The sequence below is a fragment of the Thermobia domestica genome, chromosome 8, assembly GCF_964235325.1.
Source record: "Thermobia domestica chromosome 8, izTheDome1.hap1.1, whole genome shotgun sequence".
Classification (NCBI taxonomy): domain Eukaryota; kingdom Metazoa; phylum Arthropoda; class Insecta; order Zygentoma; family Lepismatidae; genus Thermobia; species Thermobia domestica.
In genome coordinates, this window is record NC_137461.1 from 292,398,582 (window position 1) to 292,421,135 (window position 22,554).

General features: G+C 35.3%; 1 protein-coding gene across 1 annotated transcript in view; it reads left to right on the forward strand.

Annotated features, from left to right (window-relative positions):
• The first annotated feature begins 762 nt into the window (after window positions 1–762).
• LOC145692611 (uncharacterized) overlaps window positions 763–22,554 on the forward strand; it is a 31,795-nt gene continuing 10,003 nt past the window's right edge. The window contains exons 1-8 of the mRNA XM_081767933.1: window positions 763–785; window positions 2,581–2,632; window positions 4,596–4,738; window positions 5,628–5,778; window positions 6,683–6,804; window positions 7,123–7,219; window positions 12,007–12,295; window positions 20,678–20,771. Of these exons, the coding sequence (XP_081624059.1) occupies window positions 763–785; window positions 2,581–2,632; window positions 4,596–4,738; window positions 5,628–5,778; window positions 6,683–6,804; window positions 7,123–7,219; window positions 12,007–12,295; window positions 20,678–20,771 (971 nt within the window). The remainder of the gene's footprint in view (window positions 786–2,580; window positions 2,633–4,595; window positions 4,739–5,627; window positions 5,779–6,682; window positions 6,805–7,122; window positions 7,220–12,006; window positions 12,296–20,677; window positions 20,772–22,554) is intronic.

Here is a 22,554-nt window from a genome sequence, read left to right on the forward strand (position 1 = left end):
CTCGTCAACCATTAACGAGTTACAATAGTAAGAATTGTAGTCATAAATCACATTACTTGTTTAGTACTATATTAAAGCAAGTTACACTAAAGGAATATATAATTAATGGAATATTTAACTAAAGTGATAGTTTACTATTGCACTTACCCAGGCTTTTGTTTCCTTCCGCTCTTCTTTTCCGTTTGTAAACAACCTCGTTTATAAACCAACTCGCAAGCAAACGACCGTTGTTTATGACGTCATCTATGGTGCAAGAAAGAGGTGTCTATAGGCGGTCAGGACCTCACACACAGATGGACGTATATAACATATAGCTGAAGTATTTAACATACGTATACGTATGTAAAATGCAGAAGATCGTTAGATGTCAGACATCCTGCAGCGACATGATGTAATATCTAAGCGGGTAAAAGGCAATACCCGTGTAGCATATGGATAAAGTACGCTCCGTACAGATTTCCTTAGTAAACATAACGAATCCTTGTATTTGTACAATATACCGCTGTCCGGATAATGGATTTTTCTCAGTGTAGTTCTATAACTTCAGTTATAACAAAGGTTTAAGGTCAGAGAGGAAACTTATTTTTGGAATCCTGAGTCCATATCGGAGCGCCATTTCTTGCTATCCTTTACCCCTTTTGCTACATGAAAATAATGTTAGTAGATTTCTGCAAATTCGGGCTACACTAGAGAAACATGTTCTTGCAGTGCTAAATTCATATCAAGAAACTGTTTCTCGATGTCTATCGCTCTTTTTGCTCTATGGGTTTCGTTGTTGAAAAAAGGCAAGTTTCTTCCATGATTTTCATATTCAACAGAGGGTTAACGGAGGAGATGGGAGCTGTAATAAAATCTTGGGAGGCTAAAGCGATTTTAGGAAACGACTGTTTTGGTATTTCTGAAGATTTATATTGAAATCAGAAGTAGAATTCAGGTTTTAGTATAGAGAAGATAGTATATTTACTTTTATACGCTGAACCTATTCCGAAAGTAAAAGGAATTTTCCTGTCTGTTACAATTTTGGCTCCGTAGTAATTTACGTTCTGATGCGAAATAATTATTTTATCACTACTTGTTTTAAAATGAAGATGAAAAATGAATTCAAATGAAAAATGAAGTTTTGTGTCCCATTGTTATCCCGGGTAGGCTAAAGGAGACAGTGATGATGAGAAATGAATGAAATGATGGAATGAAAAAAGTGAGTTGAAACGGAAGAACCCCGAGAACACCCTCGCGTACGGTATGTCCACCACAAAGCTCGCTTCGCGCGAACTGGGATCGAAGCAAGGACCCCATGCACCAGAGGTGAACGCTCGACCACTAAGCCACCGTGACCCTTACTACTTGTTTTAATAGAGTCTTAAATCATGAGATGGTACTTATTCTTGGAACGCTGAATACAATTCGGAAAACCCCTTCTCGAAAGCTTTTACCGTTCTCCTCCGGGAGGCGAGGTGGTTCAGTGGTAGAGCGTTCACCTCTGGTGCATGGGGCCCCTGGTTCAATCCCAGCTCGCGCCTTGTGGACTTTGTGGTGGACAAACACCGTCCTCGAGGGTTTTCTCGGGGTTCTCCCGTTTCCTCCCACTCATTCTAGACGATACGGAAGAAAATTCCTACGTTTCTTGTTGTTTACGAGCTGTGGAAAATAAGGAGTTAAGCCTACATTTTGCAACTTACAAATTTAAAGTAAGTATAGTGCGAAAAGAAGTTCCTTCTTGTAGAACATACTATAATGAGAATACCCTATCGCTGAATGTTCCACTGTTGCGAATAAAGTTTATTTCGATGGCACATATGGGGTAATGCGCATGATTTCCACACCCATTTAAATATTGTGAAACAAGTTCTAAGTCCATTCTTCAACATTTTTCATTGCAGATGCCGCGCAGGTACATTAGGAAAACAACAAAAGAATTTCTATTCGCAAGAAACTTCGTAAAATGCTGTCGATGCAATATGGAACGATGACATAAAAAATTAGGAAGATGTTACAGCAATCAGAATCAACATTGAGAAAATACTTGGTACTAAACCGGCCATCAACAGCAATACTCGTATTAGGCAGACGTTCAGTCCTTTCGGAAGAACTAGAGTTAGAACTAAGGAGTGTGTATCTAATATGAGTAAAGTTTTTTATGGCTTGTCACCGAATGAAATTAGCCGCGTGGCATTTCACTATGCTGAAGAGATGAAAATAAAGAATAATTTTAACAAAGATGTAGGGTTAGCAGAAAAGGACTGACTATATGGATTCCTACAGTTCACCTTGATGTTAGAGTGAGGCAGCCTGAGGGAACAAGTTTGAACAGGATTACCGGAAGTTAGTGAAAGAGTTTGTTAAAAATAGCCTATTATAAACATATTGCTTAGTTTACTCTACTACCATTTCAGACTAATGGTAATAAAGTGTGAATTACAACTGCATTCGTGTTTATATTAACCTTCGGATCTCCAGATTTGCTGCGCACCATTACCCAGCCTTCTGAGCCCAATTACCCCATAGCGTGCAACCTTGCGAGCACATACACCATATATATCTTGTTTTATTGCAGTATAATTTCCCTATTTCTAATTATAGACCTAAACTAATATTACTGTATGACAGTACAGTGGGAAAAGAACCTATTCAGGTAATTACTATTTCTTTGTCTTCATTGTCAACACCACACGAACGTATTTGGTTTAGGTGCGCACAAAAACACCACTTTATCCTTTAATTTTTTTATCTAAAACTAGAAATCACTTTACTTTTTTATCATGTAACCCAAAATTAAGGAAGTTATGAAGTTTTAAATTTCAACCGGCCTCCATTTTGAAAGAATATGACAGATCGGATTCGACATTTGTAATATGAATGAACTGACAAAATTTGGTGTTAATCCATTTACTTTTAGGGAAGTTACAGTATCCACTATATACAAAAAAATGGATTCTATTATTATAGAAATAGATGCTATCTTGAGATCTCGGCAATAGATATATTAAAAATCTGATACAAACTTATTACAAATCAGAATTTATAAGGGGATCGCTGGCAAGAGGATGTGATAAAATTCATGTCGTGATAGTAATTAGGTTGAGAACCACTGCTCTGTAACAGTTAACTGTTTATGCAATGGGATTTAATCAGACACTTGATTAATCTATTTTTCTCTTTCAGATTTCAATATCTTGTTTAAAGAAAGAAAAATTTCTGCTGGTTAAGAAAGATGACTCATGTAAAGAAATATCTAAAAGAGACTTCAATCCACGGTTTAGCCAATGTTTTACGAAAGGCTGATCATCTTATTCTTAGGTGAGATATTCTTTTATTTCTTTCTATTACACTTCTTAACCAAATACTTTCCAAGAACTATGAAAGAAATTAGTCAGAATGTAGACTTCGAAGTTTTCGTTAGGCTAATTGAAACAAATCATTAACAAAACTGTTTGAAATCAGAAGTCATGAGAGCACATATTAAGTTCATATCAAGATAAAAGGTCCACACTATAAATTTTAGTTACCTATCAAGTAAATGTATAATTAATTTACTTGGTTACACTACTGCCTTGAAAATTAAAATAAAGAATGTGCTTAGTGTATTAACCCTTATCCGGGCAACCGGGGCCTCCCAGGCCCAGTAGCTTCATATTTTTCTTCGAATTTCTTAATAACCATAAATATTTCGATGCCATAAAATTCTGAATTCTTCTATCTTTAGTCGAAATTAAAGTTATGAACATATCGGGTTGGTAAGGTTAAAAGAGTTGGTAAGGCCCCAGTTGCAAGCTACGTTACAAAAATAGCTTGCCCGGATAAGGGTTAACTGTGTCTTCTAGCAGAGGTGTTAATAAGTATATCTCTATTTTAGCATTTATAGAAATTAAAACTGTTAAATATATAAAATAAATTAATACAAGGCTAGCATAAATGATTCATTCATTTTGAAAAGGTTATATTTTCAAACTATTGCACGCACACACATGAAAGTTAAATGGAAAGAATCATACACTCACCAAGTTTATACACCCTGTACAAATGTTCAATATGTGTTCCTCTGATGATACGCCACACGTCCAGACGATACTCAAGCTCGTTCCATACATTTTGTACCATAATCCTGTCAATTGTCTGCACTGAAGCACTGATCTACTTCTACTAAGGACTGCGATAGTAGGAGTACATAAACAATGTTCTTAACGTACACCCACAAGAAGAAGTCTCAGGGCATTAAATCAGGAGAACTGGGAGACCAGGGAAACAAAGCTACGCCATTCTCACCAATACGCTCAATTCAGCGATGCGGAAATTAATAGTTTAGGTAGTCACGAACTGGGACGTGCCAATGAGCAGGTGCCAAACTCTACAGAATACAAACTTGGTGAGTTTGTAGTTCTTTTGGTAAATCTTTCACGTGTGTACGTGTAACACTTTTGAAAATATAGCCTTTTCAAAACGAATGAATCGTTTATGTTAAATCTGTACTTGATAAAAAAATACTTTTGTTCTTGCAATTCTCTGCCGATGTTTCTTTAGTCTTCACAATCGTTTGCAGGTGTTTGTGGTTATGCATAATTGTTGTGTTTTTCATATGCACCTGTCTTATAATTCAGTTAAGATGGAATAAATATCAGGATAATCCCACAGTTGTAACAATTGAGAGAAATTACAATGATTGGATAATAGCGATGCCTGCGATATTCATGTGTCCTGAGAACGCTGTTCATGACAGAACTATGAAGCGAGCCATAAAAAGGTTAGTACATTATTGGAGAGTACTTACACAGTGGAGAATAATGATAATAATAATTCTAGGAATCTAAAGAGAAATACGTCAGAAAGTGGTAGTAATATCAATAATAAAGATAATAATAAACTGCATTACATAGTAATATAAAATGTTACTTAATGCACAGTTTAAACGTGCCCATTAGCAATCATTCATGCGGTGGTTATAATTTTGTATGCTTCATTTGAAAGTAAAGCACTTCATAATATTTGTTTATTTTTAGGGTTACCTTAGGTGTATAGTGCAATAACTATACATTATCTTCAATACTACTAACGTGTATAATGCAATAACTATACATTATCTTCAATACTACTAACGTGTATAGTGCAATAAATATACATTATCTTCAATACTACTAACGTGTATAGTGCAATAAATATACATTATCTTCAATACTACTAACGTGTATACTGCAATAACTATTTATTATCTTCAATACTACTAACGTGTATAGTGCAATAAATATACATTATCTTCAATACTACTAACGTGTATAGTGCAATAACTATGCATTATCTTCAATACTACTATTGTATATAGTGCAATAAATATACATTATCTTCAATACTACTAACCTACAATTCTCTTAAATATAGTAAGGATATTTTCTGAGTTTTTGGTCCGTACTTTAGTAATCTTAAAGTTATATAGGCCTATTAGAATTCAAAGCTAAAAGTGATAAATTTAAATAGTATTTTCTTTTTTCGATAATTCTATAATTCATTTATACATTTACACCTTTCATGAAGTGCGCTGTATGTTGCAGTATAATTGGTGACTTTGTATACCTACCTTTGCAATACATAGTTAAGGTACATAATTTTATTTCCATTATGTTTCTCCCTTTTCGCAGTCGTTATGGAAAGTTGAGTAAAGGCACTAGAAAGTTGTACATCGACTTCTTTAGTAGCATAGCTAATATGAACGGCACGAATTTGGCACAGTTCCAGAAATTTGAAAATCAAGAAATTCCTAAGTTGAATTTGACAGATATTCATGAAATGGTAAGCTATATGTTTGAGTCTCCTAACAAAAAAATGAATCAAAGAAAATAAATTTACAGTAAATATACCGTGTTTCAAAAGGAATGACCTGATTTTGGAGGGTAATAATTATGGAACATGCCGGGAACGGGACGTGCAGGCAAAATAATGAGTGATGTTTAAATGGACGTGGCCGGAAGTTTGAGAAAATCGCCGTTAGATGTCAGTCAATGCAATCTCTCAGTTTGCAGTCAGTCAGATATAAGATGGCGTCCGCTCAACAGAAGGTGTTTTGCAAAGACTGAGTCAGTGATTTCGGTGAAGCGTGTTTTTCTTCGGTGTTTTGGCATTGATCCGCCTTCACTCAAAAACATTCGTCTTGGTATCATCAGCTTGAAGAGACAGGATGCTTGTGCAAAGGTAAGAGTCCAGATCGGCCTCGCACTTCCGAAGTTTATGAAGAATTTAGCTATCGTCTAGATGTTCGTGCTGTTGCTGGTGGGTACATAGAGCATATGTAATAGCATAGCTAAAACTCAAAGATTTTGGGAATATTTTGCAATGTATCCCGTTTTTGTAGTATATTTGTGTCAATACGTATGTACTTTTAAAATCAGGCCATTCTTTCTGAAACAACCTGTATAATTATTTCGTTTTGTAAAATAGCTATAAAGAAATATTATATTCATATTATACTGAACGGTGTGCTTGCATTAAACAATCAACGCAATACAATCACACTTTCCGTTGTTGGTGCTAGTTCAATTATATTCACAGTTTCATGGTTACGTATGTTAATCACTTTTAAACAAAACATATCATATGGGATTATGTTCATTCATAAGGGTCGTAAAAATACAAAGTTAAAGCAAACAAATATGTAATCACTTTCTAAAGCTTAATTTATTCTGGTTGTTTGTTGCAGGTAAGGTCCTTTCCAACATCTGCCTCAGAGTACACTACAAAGAAAATACTAAAAGAGACCATGATTTTCACAGAGCATGGTTTATGTCATGGGTTCAACACAGCCCTCCTTTCCTCCTTCAGGTAAGAAATCCTAAAGAAATATTAGCAGTTCACAAGCAAGGTGAATCACATTGCAACCCGAAACTTGGAAGTTTAACCTTTGCTTCGTACAGCGAATACGTGGAGATTAAATTTTAATATAAAAATTCATTCCTTACAAAATACGTACATAAATAATTCTACACTGGCAACACTTCTCTATAGTTTTTTTTCCTTCTCTCGTAATCACCTCCTTGTTCATGATCTTCCTACATACTTTTAGCTCTCTTAAGTAGAAAAAATGATCTGATTTTATGCAATAACGAATGACTGTTATAATGTGTTTACATTTGTTTACAGTGAAAATAGTACATTGTTGATTGAGAACCAAGTTCTAACTATGCCAAAGGTGCAACTGTTCAGAATCACTGTATATTCACCGTTGGAGAAATCTAAGGTATGTTGATTTAACTTATTTAAATTGCATTTATTTATGGATAACTACAAAGTAATAACCCTTTTTTCTATGCTATGGATGGTCTTATTTAGGAGCGGCTCTGTAATGTAGTCACAAAGTCACGTGATTTCCAAAGTATATAAAGACTATTTTTTTAATAGATTATGGTCATTCACTCCTATACAGGAATTAGCAACAACCGAACAAAATTACACTTACTTTAATAGGAGCTGTGCAGTCAAGATTATGCCGTAAAATATTTGGCAATATAGTGTAAGTCGTAATTCATTATGCTACCCCTGTTTACATATGCTGACTATGCTCTTTCTCACGTTAGTTTGTCCCAGTGAGCAACCCTTCAAACACTTGCTCTTTCGTACATTGCAATCACGCTTTTAGTACGACTAAATAAAAATTTACTTTCTACCTACCTTCTCTAACCGGCCAGAAGGGAGAGGAGGCCTTTTAGCCTGTGCCGGTTTCTCGCTGTACACAATGAGGCTGTCTGTCGTGGTGAAAGACTGACGCATGCCCTCAAGGGCGAGTCGACTCAGCAATACACTTTCAGTGCATTTTCTGGGACGCTCATGTATGAAGTAGTGTGAAGAAAAAACTTAAATATTTTAAATGTATTTTACAATTTTGGATTTTAATAATTAAGTGCTGTATGTTAGCATTTAGGTGACAAATGAATATCCCTGAACTACATTTTAAAATTTATTGTGCTCTGAAATTTTACTGTGAAGGCAAGCATGCCGACCGTCAGATAAAAAATATAAGTGCAACACTTGTAATTTAAATAAATAATTATAAAATACCAATAAATACAGGATAGTCAAATGTCAAATAATATATGATAGATTTAAGACTTACAGTACTTACAGGCTTATGCAAATTTCGTGTCCGCTGTTCCTGTGGAATTTTTACGAATACTTTATAATTTTCTAGTGGATTTACAGTTAGAAAAGCGTCTTCCACCTGATATAGCAGGTTTCGATTCCCAGTAAGAGCAGGTGTGCTTCAGAGTCTACATTAAACAGTACATCTTCGTATTGGTGTTGAAAATGAATTTTAGATTAACGTTTTGTTTGCTTTAGAAATGATTGAAATCGAATGTATACTTGAACATCAATGGATCATGAAAACATTATCTTGTCGCAAGTTATGTTACAAGTTAATGAATATTATAAATATGCGAGAAATGAAGCTAGTTACTTATATCTGCTTTTATTTCTCCTACTATTTTTCTTTTTCTTTGTTTTATGTATCCGTCGTAAATCACATTGTTAATAAGTATCGTGATAACAAATGAGTAACTGAATGATTTTTAAAGAATAAAATTCGAATTGAAGAAATAATGTTAGCACATTTTGGCAGCGTTAATTATTTTCTACTTTTTGAATAAGTTGAATACTTTGTGTTAAGTGAAATATTTAAAATCAAGTCAAATTATTCTGAATGTGGGTTTATACTTTCTATACAGCTATGAAATGAGATAATCGCTGTTAATATATGTACCTGACATAAAGTGGCGTGCGTAAAATTTCATCAGGGGACTCAAGTACTTAATTTGATATCTTTTCAGGACAAGTTTGATGTTTCTATTTGAATCTTAATAAAATAAATAATTATTTTCTTCTCCATAATACTTTGTTATAGGAGGCTAAACCCCGTTTGCATACGCCTCTGTGGACATCAGAGTTAAGAATGCCTTGAATGTGAAGAATGTCATCGAAGGACCCAAAGCTGGTGGTGATTCTCTGAATAGAGCGGTACAAGCCAATTTTTACCGCCATTACTGATCTGATTTCCCTGGTACAGAACTCTTTGTATCCTCCATGTTCTTTTGGTGGTTACCGCGTGTGCATCTGCAGCAACGAAGTGCAGTAATCACAGAGCCAACAGCCTTATTTCCCATACTGGAAAGATTATTGCACGCATACTGAACAGGCGGCTGAAAAGTAAAATAGATGAGACGCTAGAGAAGCATAAATTTGAATTCCGGAAAGGAAAAGGCACCAGAGATGCTGTTGGGTTGATGAGAATTATATCAGAACGAGTTCTTAATGTACATAAAGGAAGAGTTGTGTTTGTGCTTCATAGACTGGCAGAACGTTTTCGACAAAGTCAATTGAATGAAACTTCTGGAAATACTTGAAGAAATTGGGGTCAACTGGAGAGACCGACTACTCATTCGAAACCTGTACATAGACAAGCGAGTGAAGTTGCGCTTGAATAAAGGAGAAATTAATAGCGTGCATATTGGAATCGGAGTCAGATAGGGACATAGTATGTCGCCACAATTATTCAACATTTACAGTTAATTTTTAATGAATTCAGTATTAATGCAAATTAGGGAGTTGGAGGCTAACAATATCAGGTACGGTTATTCTAGCTGGAACCCAACAGGGATTACAAGAGATGATTGACAAGGTAGTTGACACTGAAAAACTATATCGAATGGAAATCATCATTAAAAAAATCGAAAGTCATGTGAATATCCCGTAGAAACGCACCCTTATGGATCAGAGTTGAAGAAAGAGAACTTGAAGGGTTCTACCATTTTAAGTATCTGGGGAGTATACTGAAAAGGTACGCTTACTGCACCAAAGAGATTAGGGCAAGAAGCATTCAACAAGAAAAGATCTCTTTTAAGTAGCAGGCCCAATATTGGACTTAAGAAGAAAAAGGTCAAGTCCTATATGTGGAGCATTGGACTGTACGGTTCAGAGATTTGGACATTACGGAAGTTAGAAAAGAAATATTTAGACAGATTCTAAATGTGGTGTTGGAAGAAGATGGAGAAAATAAAATGGACTGAGAAGGTAGGAAAGGAAAATGTTTTAAAACAGTAGAGAAGAGGACGCTTTTAGAAGAGAACCCTTTATAGGAAGGAGAATTGTATTGGACCCATCTTGCGAAGAAATGTCTTCTTCACAGAATTAAAGATGGGAAGAAAGCGAAGAATAGGAAGAGGAACACAACTGGTGGGTGATTTAGAAAACAAAATGTTGGGAATTAAGAGAGAAACTGAAGATCGAGAAACGTGGAAGAGACATTTCTAAGTCCAAACCTAAAATTGAAGAAAAAAAACTTCATTATTCCCAGGACCTGCCAATAGTCAGAATACTTAATAATAATAACCGAAAGCATGCAAAGTAAAAGATGAAAGGAAATGTTTTGGATAAAATACTGCAAGCTGAAAGACCGTTATCTCTTGTGACATTACACTTGTAACTTTAAACCTATACTCATAATAGAGAAACATGCACACAAAATAAGGTGATCTCTAAATTAAAATGTTCAAACGCATGGACATTATAAAGGTTCAGTAGAGCCATTCAAGTACCTCTGTGACTTTTTCAGTTGAAACATAAGACACAAAGCAGTAGAGATTTGGGCAGACAAAGTAATTAGTTAAACGTGGTGCAGATCGCTTTTTAAGAAATTCAGTTCAGATATAAGTGTTATTGGAAGTCGGTTTTCAATATAAGTAGTAGTACACCTCATGTATAAAAAGAGAAAAAATATAGTTTATCAAGTGAATTGTAGTTCACCGCAACACAAATGACATCTTCAAAGCTTCTTGTTATCAAATTTGGTATGAAGTATAAAGATATGGATGAAACAATACACGGTTTATATTTCCAAGTTATTATACTAAGAAAAAACATAATTTTACATTCATGAAACAAGACTCAGGCAGACACAATACTGTACCAAATTTATTTTCGAATGAAATTCAATATTTAATCTAGTGTTTGATTTGCATCACATTCTTAATCAGAAGGGAAGAATATATAAAGAAAAATCGACAGTATCTGTTTCAGTAATTGATCATCATAATATATATATATTGATAATCATTTGCTCATTGTATACGATCGTATATACTTAGGTATACTGAAGTTCAACCAATTGAACCAAAGATTTTAAAAGACGTTTGTATAATTTTAAGTAATTAAATTGTGTGAAATTTATAGCAAAAAACATAAACGTAAATAGTTTTGACATTGAGGCGTTAAAAAATTAAAAGGGGTCGGATTTGAGAAACCTATATCGGTAGATCACTAAAAAGTGTTGAGAAGTCCACCACTTAAAATGTGAATAAAACTGAATAAATACTTTCTGAGGAAAGGTGTTATGGGGCAATTAAGATATAATTATCAAAACAATCTTAGAAATAAATTGATTAGAAGTGTAAGCCAGGTGCAAGGCCTAATTAGGGAGATTTGAATTACCAATCTTGAGACTCTTACCAATAATTGGGTAAAATACTTTACCAGATTTGGAATGTACTACTAATGTGTGCTAGGTATGATGCTTGCTTTGGAAGGTAATTTTATCAAAATCTTGCTATAGAAGATTTCGGTTTTTAAATAAATACCTACCAAATTTAAAAGAATTGCTTGCTAAAATTCAAGTGATCCTTTCGAAATACAGGACACGAAATTTGTTAGAGAAGTCAAAATGTAAATATAGAAGTGAACCTGTTAATACCATATTTTGAGCTATAGAAAATACAATCTCTAGGGATGTACGGATGTGACATTACCAACAGCTACTGAACGGACCATGTACTCTTGTGAAAGTTAGAGGGTATATTTCTAAGCAAACTAAGGGCTGCAAATGCACCAACTCGGGTAATTCTAGAAATTACCTTCGATACAAATCTATAAGAAATTACAATTATATTAGATACGTTCTGTTTGAATATTGAGTACTACTAGTGTGACATTTTTGCTTATAAATTGAATGATAAAAAAGGCTTTTTATTTCTTTTGTAGATTTTTATAATTTCTCCGTATGAATATCCAAGTGAAATCCATAGCGAATTGCCATTCAAGTACAAGGATAATGACAAAAACGTGATAGGACTTTTGTTTGAAGTAATTCCAACCGTTAGCTCTCCTTCTGTCAGAGCTTTGAGTCTTAGTCAGAGGAAATGCGTCTTTAGAGACGAAATAAAATTACAGACAAGTAACATATATTCTATGGTGGCCTGCGAGAATGAAAAGAAATACAAACATGTAATAGAAAAATGTGGATGTTATCTGCCAGGATTTTATTATGCAGGTAAAAAGAATAATAAAATTTAATAACTTAATATTAATCTATTATGAATTACATTGTTAGCTTAACTCCACTTCCCTATGATTTAATAAAATATTTCGCATGATATAACATGTAACCCATCATGGGGAATGAAATTGGTAATACTAAGTACATAAGAGAAACTATTGCAACTTGATTTTGTTTATCACTATACATGTTAAGTGCGGAATCACACGTTAATTAATTGTTTTATCTTAAGCGGTATTGTATTTATTTTAACACAGGGACTTATGGCCCGTGTAGTATAGAAGACTTATTCTGCTTCAGTAGAGAGTTGGGTAAGTACACACTTCAATTTAATTTCAGTTTCAATTCTTCGTTATATTAGAATTATTTATCTTATTAGTTTTTATAGTAGTTGTAATCAATCTAAAATTATATTTGTTTCACTAAGATAGAAGTTTAATATGTTAATCTATAATACGTTACATCAGAACAAAGTACATTATGTTACAACGCAACTGTGAACTCAGCAAAGGCTCCAAATATGACTAAGACATCACTGAAAATTCTATTATATGAAAATTTTATTTTCCGTTTTCATTATTATTTTAATAGGAAGTGTTGCTTTTCCAAAAAACGTAAACCTTTTTTCCTTTTAAGAAAATCGCCGTTAAAATATGTCTTTACTAAAGATATCATAGTACATTCTTAATCAGATTTGTACAGTGGATAAATTTCTGTATATTTCTTCCTTTAGAAAACAGGAGGCAAAAGGCTGAAGGTATAAGATGGAAGTACATATGCGAGAGTTTAATAGTGTCTTACAATGAATTAAATTAGAATACAAAGAAGTTTTTCCTGCAAATTAGGAAGAAATTATTCAACGTATGGAGATCAAAGTTTTAATGGTGTATTTTCATGGAGTTCTTAAGTAACGACTCTGAGAACAAAATAAATTTATTTGTTATTTGCTGCTGTAAAATATTTCGATTCTATTTTCTGTTATATTGAATTTTATAGTACATAATTTAATGCTAAGCATCATCGGTAAGTTTAAAGATTTATGCCGTACGTGTTACTAACTTGGGATGTTTCCATTCCGGGACCAAGTACCTGGGAAAAAACCTTATATATCATCTGAAAGATCTTGCCAAGAAAAGTACGAAACCGTTTTCAAATCACGGGCAATCCCGCAACCTGATCCTATAAGGGACAAGGTATTGATGTTTGTGACCTTATGTATTGCAAATTCGACAGAAGTAAAAATCAATGTTACGATCCATCACTCGTAAGCACCTGAGCCCATCATGTTCCTTTTCGGCTCATTGCTAGAACCTAACTCGGGCAAGCGTTTGATAATATCACTTTGCACTTATACGTAGCCATTTGATCAATGTTGCCAACCAATTGTAATTACAATGTGGCAGATGGTTTCAGTACGTGGCATAAACATCATTTGTCACTAGAAAAAAATATACTGTGGACGTATTCCTCCTCTAAGAACCCCTATTTGTCAGTGTTGCCAACCAACTGTAAAAATGAGAAGGTGTAAATCAGTTTCGTACGATGAGACGTTTACGCACCAAGATTTGCAGAAAAATCACACGACATTATAGCAAAAATAAGTTTAGTGTGACCGTAATCCAACCATTCTAGTTTGTCAGTGTTGCCCAACAAATGTAAATATCAATGTTGCAAGTGGGGCGCGTGCCATTAAACGAGTATAGAACAAATGTAACAGAAGCAGCATTGGACAATGGAAAACATAGTGTGAGTATGCCCAAGCACCCCAATTTGGCAGTGTAGATTTTCTCCAAAGGTTGCCTAATCATTGCATGCATAGGGATAAAACTTGGCATAAACATCATTCAACACAACAGCAAACATTCTGTCGTTGTTACCATTCCCCAAGCACCAAAGTTTGTCAGTATTGCTAACGTTTTCAAAATGAAAGTTCTTCAAATAATACTATATTATCTTCGTGGTATGTTTATATTGTCTAATGGTACGAATGGTATTTCGTGTGATGTTTCTGTCAATCTTGGTGCGTAAACTTCTCATCGTACGAAATATGCTTTACATCATCTCATTTTTACAGTTCGTTCGTAACACTGACATATGGGTGTCCTTAAAGGAGAAATACGTCCACAGTATATTTTTTCTAGTGACAAATGATGTTTATGCCACGTTTCAGCAGGGCATGTATTTAATAGTAGCAGCAGTAAATTGCCCGCGTACATTTCCAAATAACTTCAACAATCATACACTAAAGAATTGATATATTGTCATGGTGGTACACATATATTCTGTCCTCATAAATAACTCTTGAGAGCATATTTCCGAAAAGTGTTAGAAGTTAGTGCACATGCTGAAAAATAATTTGAAGAGCGTTGCGAGGCAATTGTTTTGTATAATTCTGTAGATTGACAGGACGGAATATGTATTTATGTATTTGTTGACGGTTGGTATTTTAAAAAATGGAAATGGAGTTTTAGTAGAGTTGATAGTCAAAAGATTATGGTTGATGGATGTATAAGGAAGCAATTAGGTTTTAATATAATAAGAGGTTAAGAATGATAAAGTAATAAAACAATTTTTGAGAAAGTTTGAGTCATATGCGGATCAAGGCAGTCATATGCGGATAAGTAGAATTTGTTAAAGACTAACAATAATCACTACCGTTAAATACTTTCAACTCTTCTCCAGAAGCGCTTATAAAGGTGAGAAGCGAGACCATGCAAAACCAGTGCTTATATTGTATTCTAATCAACATTTCACAATAAATGGAATGTTTTATATTGCATGTAGGTGATTTTCTATAATCAAAAACTGTCCACTGAACGACGTCATATGCAAGAAAGAACCTACAAAAGAAATGTTAATTAATAGGTTTCATATTAGTTTGTCCAAACAGTATTGATCCTTTGGTGGTCAAAATTGAGAATACACTTATTGTTATTTAGAAACTATATAATCAAACAACATACGCAGCATTTTTGGCATTTATTCCGAAGTTGGTCGTGCCCCTAGTTTTTGGCTAAAAGCGTAATAATTGGTCCCTTTGTGTTTCAAAGTTTAATATTTAGTCCAAATAGTATTGCCGATCGAGCGTTACCGAGTGAAGGCTGGTTAGGGCTCCGCAGAAAACGTTGCTTACTGTCTTTAATGGGATACGGACAAAATCTCGCGGCCGAAACATCGCCGCCCAAAATCTCGCCGGACAAAACTTCACGAGGGCAAAACCTCGCCGCCCAAAATCTCGCGTGGCCAAAACCTCGCCGCCCAAAACCTCGCGGGACAAAACCTCGTGGGTCCTGAGATCAAGCCAACGCTCAAGAATTATCCAAACTTCAACACTCCCTTACTAGGAGCATTTTGCTACGTACCTTCTTATGGTACAAGGAGAAGATTTGTAACAAAACGTAAAGGTTCTATGCTTAGTAGTTTTTTAGATCTAGAGAACGTCAAAATTCATCCAAGGCCTTCCATTCCAATCCTCCTTAGGGCATGCATTTCGCAAAATATTGTCTTATCTGGAGTTTGTGCCCTTGTGGAGCAAGAAGATTTATACAAAATGTCAAGTTTCAAAACCTAATAAGTTTTGTAAATCTGGTGATAGAACATTCTACATTGAAGAAACCGTCGTGAAGAGGTTTTATCCATGACATTTCTCCCCAGGCGACACTTCGTCTTGCTTAATTTAGACCAGGCGAGATTCTGTGTCGCGAGATCATTACAACGAGGTTTTGGTCAGGCGAGATTTTGGGTATGGCAATATTTTGGGGCGCGATGTTTTGGACAGGCGAGGTTTTGGCCCGGCGAGATTTTGGCCCGCGACGTTCTGGCCAGACGGGGTTTTGGCCTGGCGAGATTTTGTCCCGCGAGGTTTTGGGCGGCGAGGTTTTGGACAGGCGAGGTTTCGGCCCGGCGAGATTTTGGGCCGCGAGGTTTTGGGAGGCGAGGTTTTGGCCAGGCGAGGTTTTGGTCCGCGAGGTTGTCGGCGCGAGGTTCTGGCCGCGAGGTTTTGTACCCAAACCGTCTTTAATGGGAAGGGAAGGGGAATTTGTGGTCTAGAACCGCCATGTTGGTTATGTTATTATCGCAAATTTACAAGTATAACTTTCTCCACGTTTCTTTAAAGTTATTTACTTATCTCATTTTCTACATGTTTAGATTTATTAAGCCATGACTTTTACTTACCTTAATACATTTTCCTGACTATCACCAACCATGTTTAGAAAGCAAAAGGTAATTACATTCTCATAATCCTGCCATTAAGTAATTTTGCGCTAAGTAGTTCCCTCCAGTTGCCAAATAGTTCCATGTTTAGAACAGTTTATATAAGACAATAAACACAACATTCGCTCTCCTTATACATTATCAAGCTCAGAAACAAGCAAATTGTTCATTCCTTCTAGGTAAATTTTCAAAATGTTGCTACAAACCGACGGCTAACTTTGGAACTTGAACCTCATTTTTTCGATAACCTTCTTCGATTGTTGTAGGAACCTAAAGAACATAAAGAACATATATATAAGGAATTAATACATAGTCTGAGCAAGTCTTCCTTAAAACAAACTTATTACCACTCTGGTAGTTTGCAAAGAAAGAAGGAAATGATAATCTAAGGGTGTCAGATCCTGGCTATGCGGTGAATGCATTAAGAACTTCTGCCCAAGTTTTCTGATTTTTGACAGTTCAATAAAGACGGTTCAATAAAGACGCATTGCGGAATGGCTTTGTCAGTATGGTATACGCCAGTTCAAGCCACTTTATTTCAGTTGATAGGTGCACTCGCGCCAATTGTCGACAATACAGGTCCAAGTTTATTACTCTGAGAGGTAGCAGATACTGGTGATGCACGATGCCCTTTCAAGTCTACCAAATGAGCAGAAAAATCTTCCTGAGTATTACTCTGGCTTTAGTCGTACACAGCGGAACTTATCCTCGCCTCAATTGTGATCTTTTACGCACATTGTTAGCGTTGGTTATCAAGTGTTCAACCGCATCGGAAATACTTCGTTGCGCTACAGTAGAGATTTGCAGCCAAAAATTCAATTGACTAAATACTTTTGAGTCAAATTATGTGCCACCCAAACGTCGAGCTTGTTTCTGTAGCCGGTTTTCTCTAAATTATTTAACCGTATGGTGATAGATATTTATGTCCTTGGCTATGCAATGATTCCTTACATACCAGTCTTGTAAGACTTTTTGCAGAATATTCACCATTTTAGCAATTATTGGTAGCCTACTGCGAGGATTATCTTGGACATAGAAATTTTTAGAATGAAACCGACTGAACCTTTTCGATTGTTTCTTTCGATAACCTATCTTTCTCATGTTCCTGTGCAACATTTGTGCATTTATCCAAAAAAATGCTAAATGTAGCGACGTTTTGGAAAAGTAAAATACATTATCACAGCACAATACATTATGTCTGATTCTAAGGATGAATTCCTATACTATTTACATATCAATTATCTTCAATTGCTCGCTATAAAATGGCCTTAAGCCTGACGCTATTGTTTACGTACTCCGAATTTTGTGACACTGCACAGAAGGCTCAATATTTTTTACACATTCTGATATATTCCCATGATTCTTTCAATATTAGAAATAAACACCATGTTTTTTACGAGCTTTTATACTTAAGAATTTAATGGTGTCCTTTACAAAATCACCAAATTTATTCTAAGCGACAAATCAATCTTATGAACATTATCATGTTATTTAAATGTTACTGAATTTGTTGTTTAATTAAAATTTAACTTCACAGTTGTGATGTTCATAAATACACTTGGACATTACCAGACGGAAAAACACATAATCAAATTGATCACGTTTTAATAGATAGAAGAAGGCAATCTAGCATAATTGATGTCCGGTCGTTTAGAGGGGCTGATTGTGACACTGATCACTACCTAGTAGCAGCGATAATACGAGAGAGATTATCGTTGTATAAAGGTAATATTCAATGTCCGAAAACGGAGAGATTTAATTTAAAGAAATTAGAAGAGAGCCAGGTAAGAGAGAAATACGAGATTGAAGTTTCGAAAAGATTCTCGGCTTTAGAAGATTCGGAGTGCACTAGGGTTGAGGATACCTCGATTGAAATTAGATATAGCATAAACTTTCAGCAAAAGAAAAATTGGGACACGCAGAAATACGTAGGAACAAACCATGGTTCGACCAGGCACGCATTAAACTAACAGAGAAGAGAAGACAGGCCAAATTACGCTGGCTACAAAATTCGAATGAAATAACTACAGAAAAGTTCGCAGATATCAGGCGGGAAACTTCCAAAACTTTTAGAAGAAAGAAACGCGATTTTTTTAAAGCTAAAATTAAGGAACTTTGAAGAAATAGTAAAAATAAAATCATCCGGGACATGTATAAGAGGATCAGTGAATTTAAGAATGGCTATCAACCTCGTGCTTATATATTAAAGAAGTCTGACGGTACAGTTCTCACTGATATGGATAGCGCCTTAAATAGATGGAAAGATTTCTTTGACGATTTGCTTAACACGCAACCAAAAACTAGTGTGCGTGGAGAAAGGGAGATACACACCGCAGAACCGTATATTCCAAAACCCAACCGAGTAGAAGTAGAAACCGCTTTAAAGAAATTGCAGAAACACAAATCTCCGGGTGTACATGAAATTGCGGCTGAGTTAATTTTAGCTGGAGGCGAAAAATTGTGGAACAAAATACACAATCTCATTCTCCTTATCTGGAACAAGGAAGAATTGCCACAAGAGTGGAAAGAATCAATCATTGTTCCAATTCACAAGAAAGGCGACAAAACTGACTATAATAATTATCGAGGCATTTCTCTTTTGTCAACATCTTATAAAATCCTTTCAAATATTCTCTTAGCAAGATTGACCCCATTCGCAGATGAACTTATTGGAGATTATCAGTGCGGATTTAGACGAAATAGATCAACTATCGACTAAATATTTACCATTCGCCAAATACTCGAAACAAAGTGGAAATACAATACCACGGTACATCAACTATTTATTGATTTTAGAAGGCCTACGACTCGGTTAGGAGAGAAACATTATACAACGTTCTTACAGAACTTGGAACACCGATAGAGCTAATTAGATTAATATAATGTTTAAATGAATGACGTTTAAATGAATCCCAAAGTAAAGTCCGGGTAGGAAAATTTTTGTCCCCGACCTTTCACGTCGAGAATGGCCTGAAACAAGGAGATGCGTTGTCGCCACTATTATTTAACTTTGTTCTGGAATACGCTATAAGGAAAATCAAAGATAGCAACCAGGGCCTAGAGTTGAATGGTATTCACCAGGTCATAGCATATGCTGAGGATGTAAATTTAATAGGGAATGATAGGAAAACAACAGAAAGAAATGCAGAGATCTTATTAAACGCTTGCGGGGACATGTTTTTACAAGTGAATGCAGAGAGAACTAAATACATGGAAGTGCGTTGGGACCGTAATACGGCAAGTTATGGATGCGTTAAAATATTAAATAATACTTTTGATAAAGTGGGTAGTTTCAAATATCTAGGATCAGTATTAACAGACGAAAATCATATTCACGGAGAAAATAAATGTCGACTAAAACCAGAGAATTCGTGTTACTACTCGGTTCAAAATCTCTTGTTGTCGCGAATTCTATCGAGGAATCTGAAGCTTAAAATATAAAAAACGATAATTATGCCTGTTGTTCTGTATGGTTGCGAAACATGGTCGCTTACTCTGAGGGAAGAACATAGACTGAAAGTATTTGAGAACAAGATCCTGAGACGAATATTCGGACCCAAGAGGAACGGGAATGAGGAAAGGCGGAAACTTCATAACGAGGAACTACATAATCTATACGGTTTACCCAACATTCTTAGGGCCGTCAAGTCTAGAAGGCTTAGGTGCGCGGGTCATGTAGCTAGAATGAAAGAAAGTAGAAATGCTTTGAAAGTCTGGACTGAAAGACCAATCGGAGAACGACCATTAGGAAGATCTAGGCGCAGATGAGAGAACAATATGAAGATCGATCTCGCAGAGATTGGAGTACAAACTAGATACTGGATGCAGTTGTCTAAGGATAGAAGTCAGTGGAGAGCTTTTGTGAACACGACATTGAACCTCCGAATTCCATAGGTCATTGAGTTAGTTAGTTAGTTATGCAGTTATACTTCGAGTAGCTAAGTCATGCTTCGTTGTAACAGTCACCTGATAACGGTTATAATGGAACCTGGTAAACACAGTACAGTCTTCAAAAATATGCCCCTTTTGGAAAATACTGTTTCTACATACTTTGTTATCAGTTTCAATTTTCTGTTCTACTACTTATAAAAGCACTACTACGTTATTAGATATTTTGAAAATGAAGGTTGATGTCTATATATATTCTTTATATTTCAACAGCAAATTCTACAACTGCACAGAAAACACAGCTTGATCAATGCCTGCCAACATGTGAATATATGTTCGTTCTGGAGAACATAGTGTATTCACAAAGGTAATGATCTCAATATTACTAAATATTAAGCAAATTCTTATAACCTGTTTGCACGTTCGTGTTATTTTCTACTAAATCATATATATATATATATATATATATATATATATATATATATATATATATATATGTGTGTGTGTGGGGGGGGGGGGTTTGTGTTTATGAGGAAAATTAGGTCAACTAACGTAATACATAGGCATTAAATCTTGCCCCAAGCGCCCTCAAATTTCGAATGGACTTACGTTAGGTTTCATTCCTCGCAAAGGCCTTAAAATTTTGCAATTTTTATCAAAATTTGATATCTTTTGAAAACATTAAATTTTTTTAAAGCTGCTCAATGAAATCGAACTAGGTGACAAAAGTTGTATAATGGCTAGATTAACTACACTGTTCATGATTTTTAAAATAATTCCCCGCAAGGGCCTGAAATGTTCCAGTTTTTATTCTAAATTTCGAAATTTCACTTAAAATAATATAAAAGTTTTAAAATCCGCCAAATCACTCCACACTAGTTTAAGGAAGAGTTGTGTTCAGTGCCATAACACCCGTGGTATTAAAATAATTTTCGTGCTTTATCTTATTGTCTGCAGAAACCTTAAAATTTTGGAGTGTATACGGTAAATCTCAAAATTTATTGAAGACACTGACAATTTTCAAGAACTTTCAGATAATATCTGCTAGACGTCAAGCCTTGTGGGTGACTAGTATAATTTCGATGATTTTAAAAATATTTTTTCTTTGTCTTCGTTACATCCAATAAGTTTTAAAATGAGGTTTCACACTAATGTCTAAAAATATATTGAGTATAATATTAAGATACATTATATAAATTTAACAATTTTTCATTGAATTCATTTTTGATATGCAGCTTTCTGCTGGTTCCCAGAACTCGTCACGAGGAGGTGGCTTAATGTAGAGTTCCGTCAATAAACCATACCTTTGGAAATTATCTCTTTAACTCTTTGTTTTATATTCAGATTTTGTTTGGAATGTTGGCATAATTGACCTATCCAAAAGTATTACTCAGATAAATCCATCTCAAGCTATAACACCCTTCACACGAAGGTTACACACTTCAGACGAAGCTTCGGTAACAGTTTTAACGCACTTCTCAATTGCTTGGGTATGACATGGCAAATGGAAAACAGACAGGAGGACAGTTGAACTTGCCGTTACACATACTTCTGTAGATCCTCCTCCAACAAATGGCACGTTTGGGTTGGCTCGGTTACTTCGCGTTCTTTCCAGTTGATTTGGTCAATGTAATCTTAAGCACTAAAGTGTATTGCTGGAATACTAAACTTACGTACAAAAAGTGTTTGGTTTGAGATTCTCGACCTTATGTCAAGGATTCTATGCATAGCTAGTTTTCCAATATGCTTTCGATCACCGGCGAGCATAGATACCAGTAAATTCTCCGGATGCGTGAAGAAACCATTAAGATGAATTTCCTAGCTCCAAAGAGCTTTAGTTCATTGTTAAAGTACCGTGAAAAGGTTATAGTACTATATAAGTTCACAGGAGCATCCTTGATAGCAGGATTACATTTAATGTAAAACTTCATCGGAGCATACGCTTTCATGATGAGTGTAACCAGCTCCTTCAAGTACGAAGATGGGTTAGTAGTGCTTATGTACACTCTAAGCACTCTGTTTGCAGCAGCGCCGTAACTTAGATTTTTTCTGGGGGGCGGAATATTAATACGCGTATTTGTGCCCCTTGAAAAGTTGTTTCCTAATTCTTGGACCCTCTCTTTCCCTCTTTCTCTTAATCTTTATGCTCC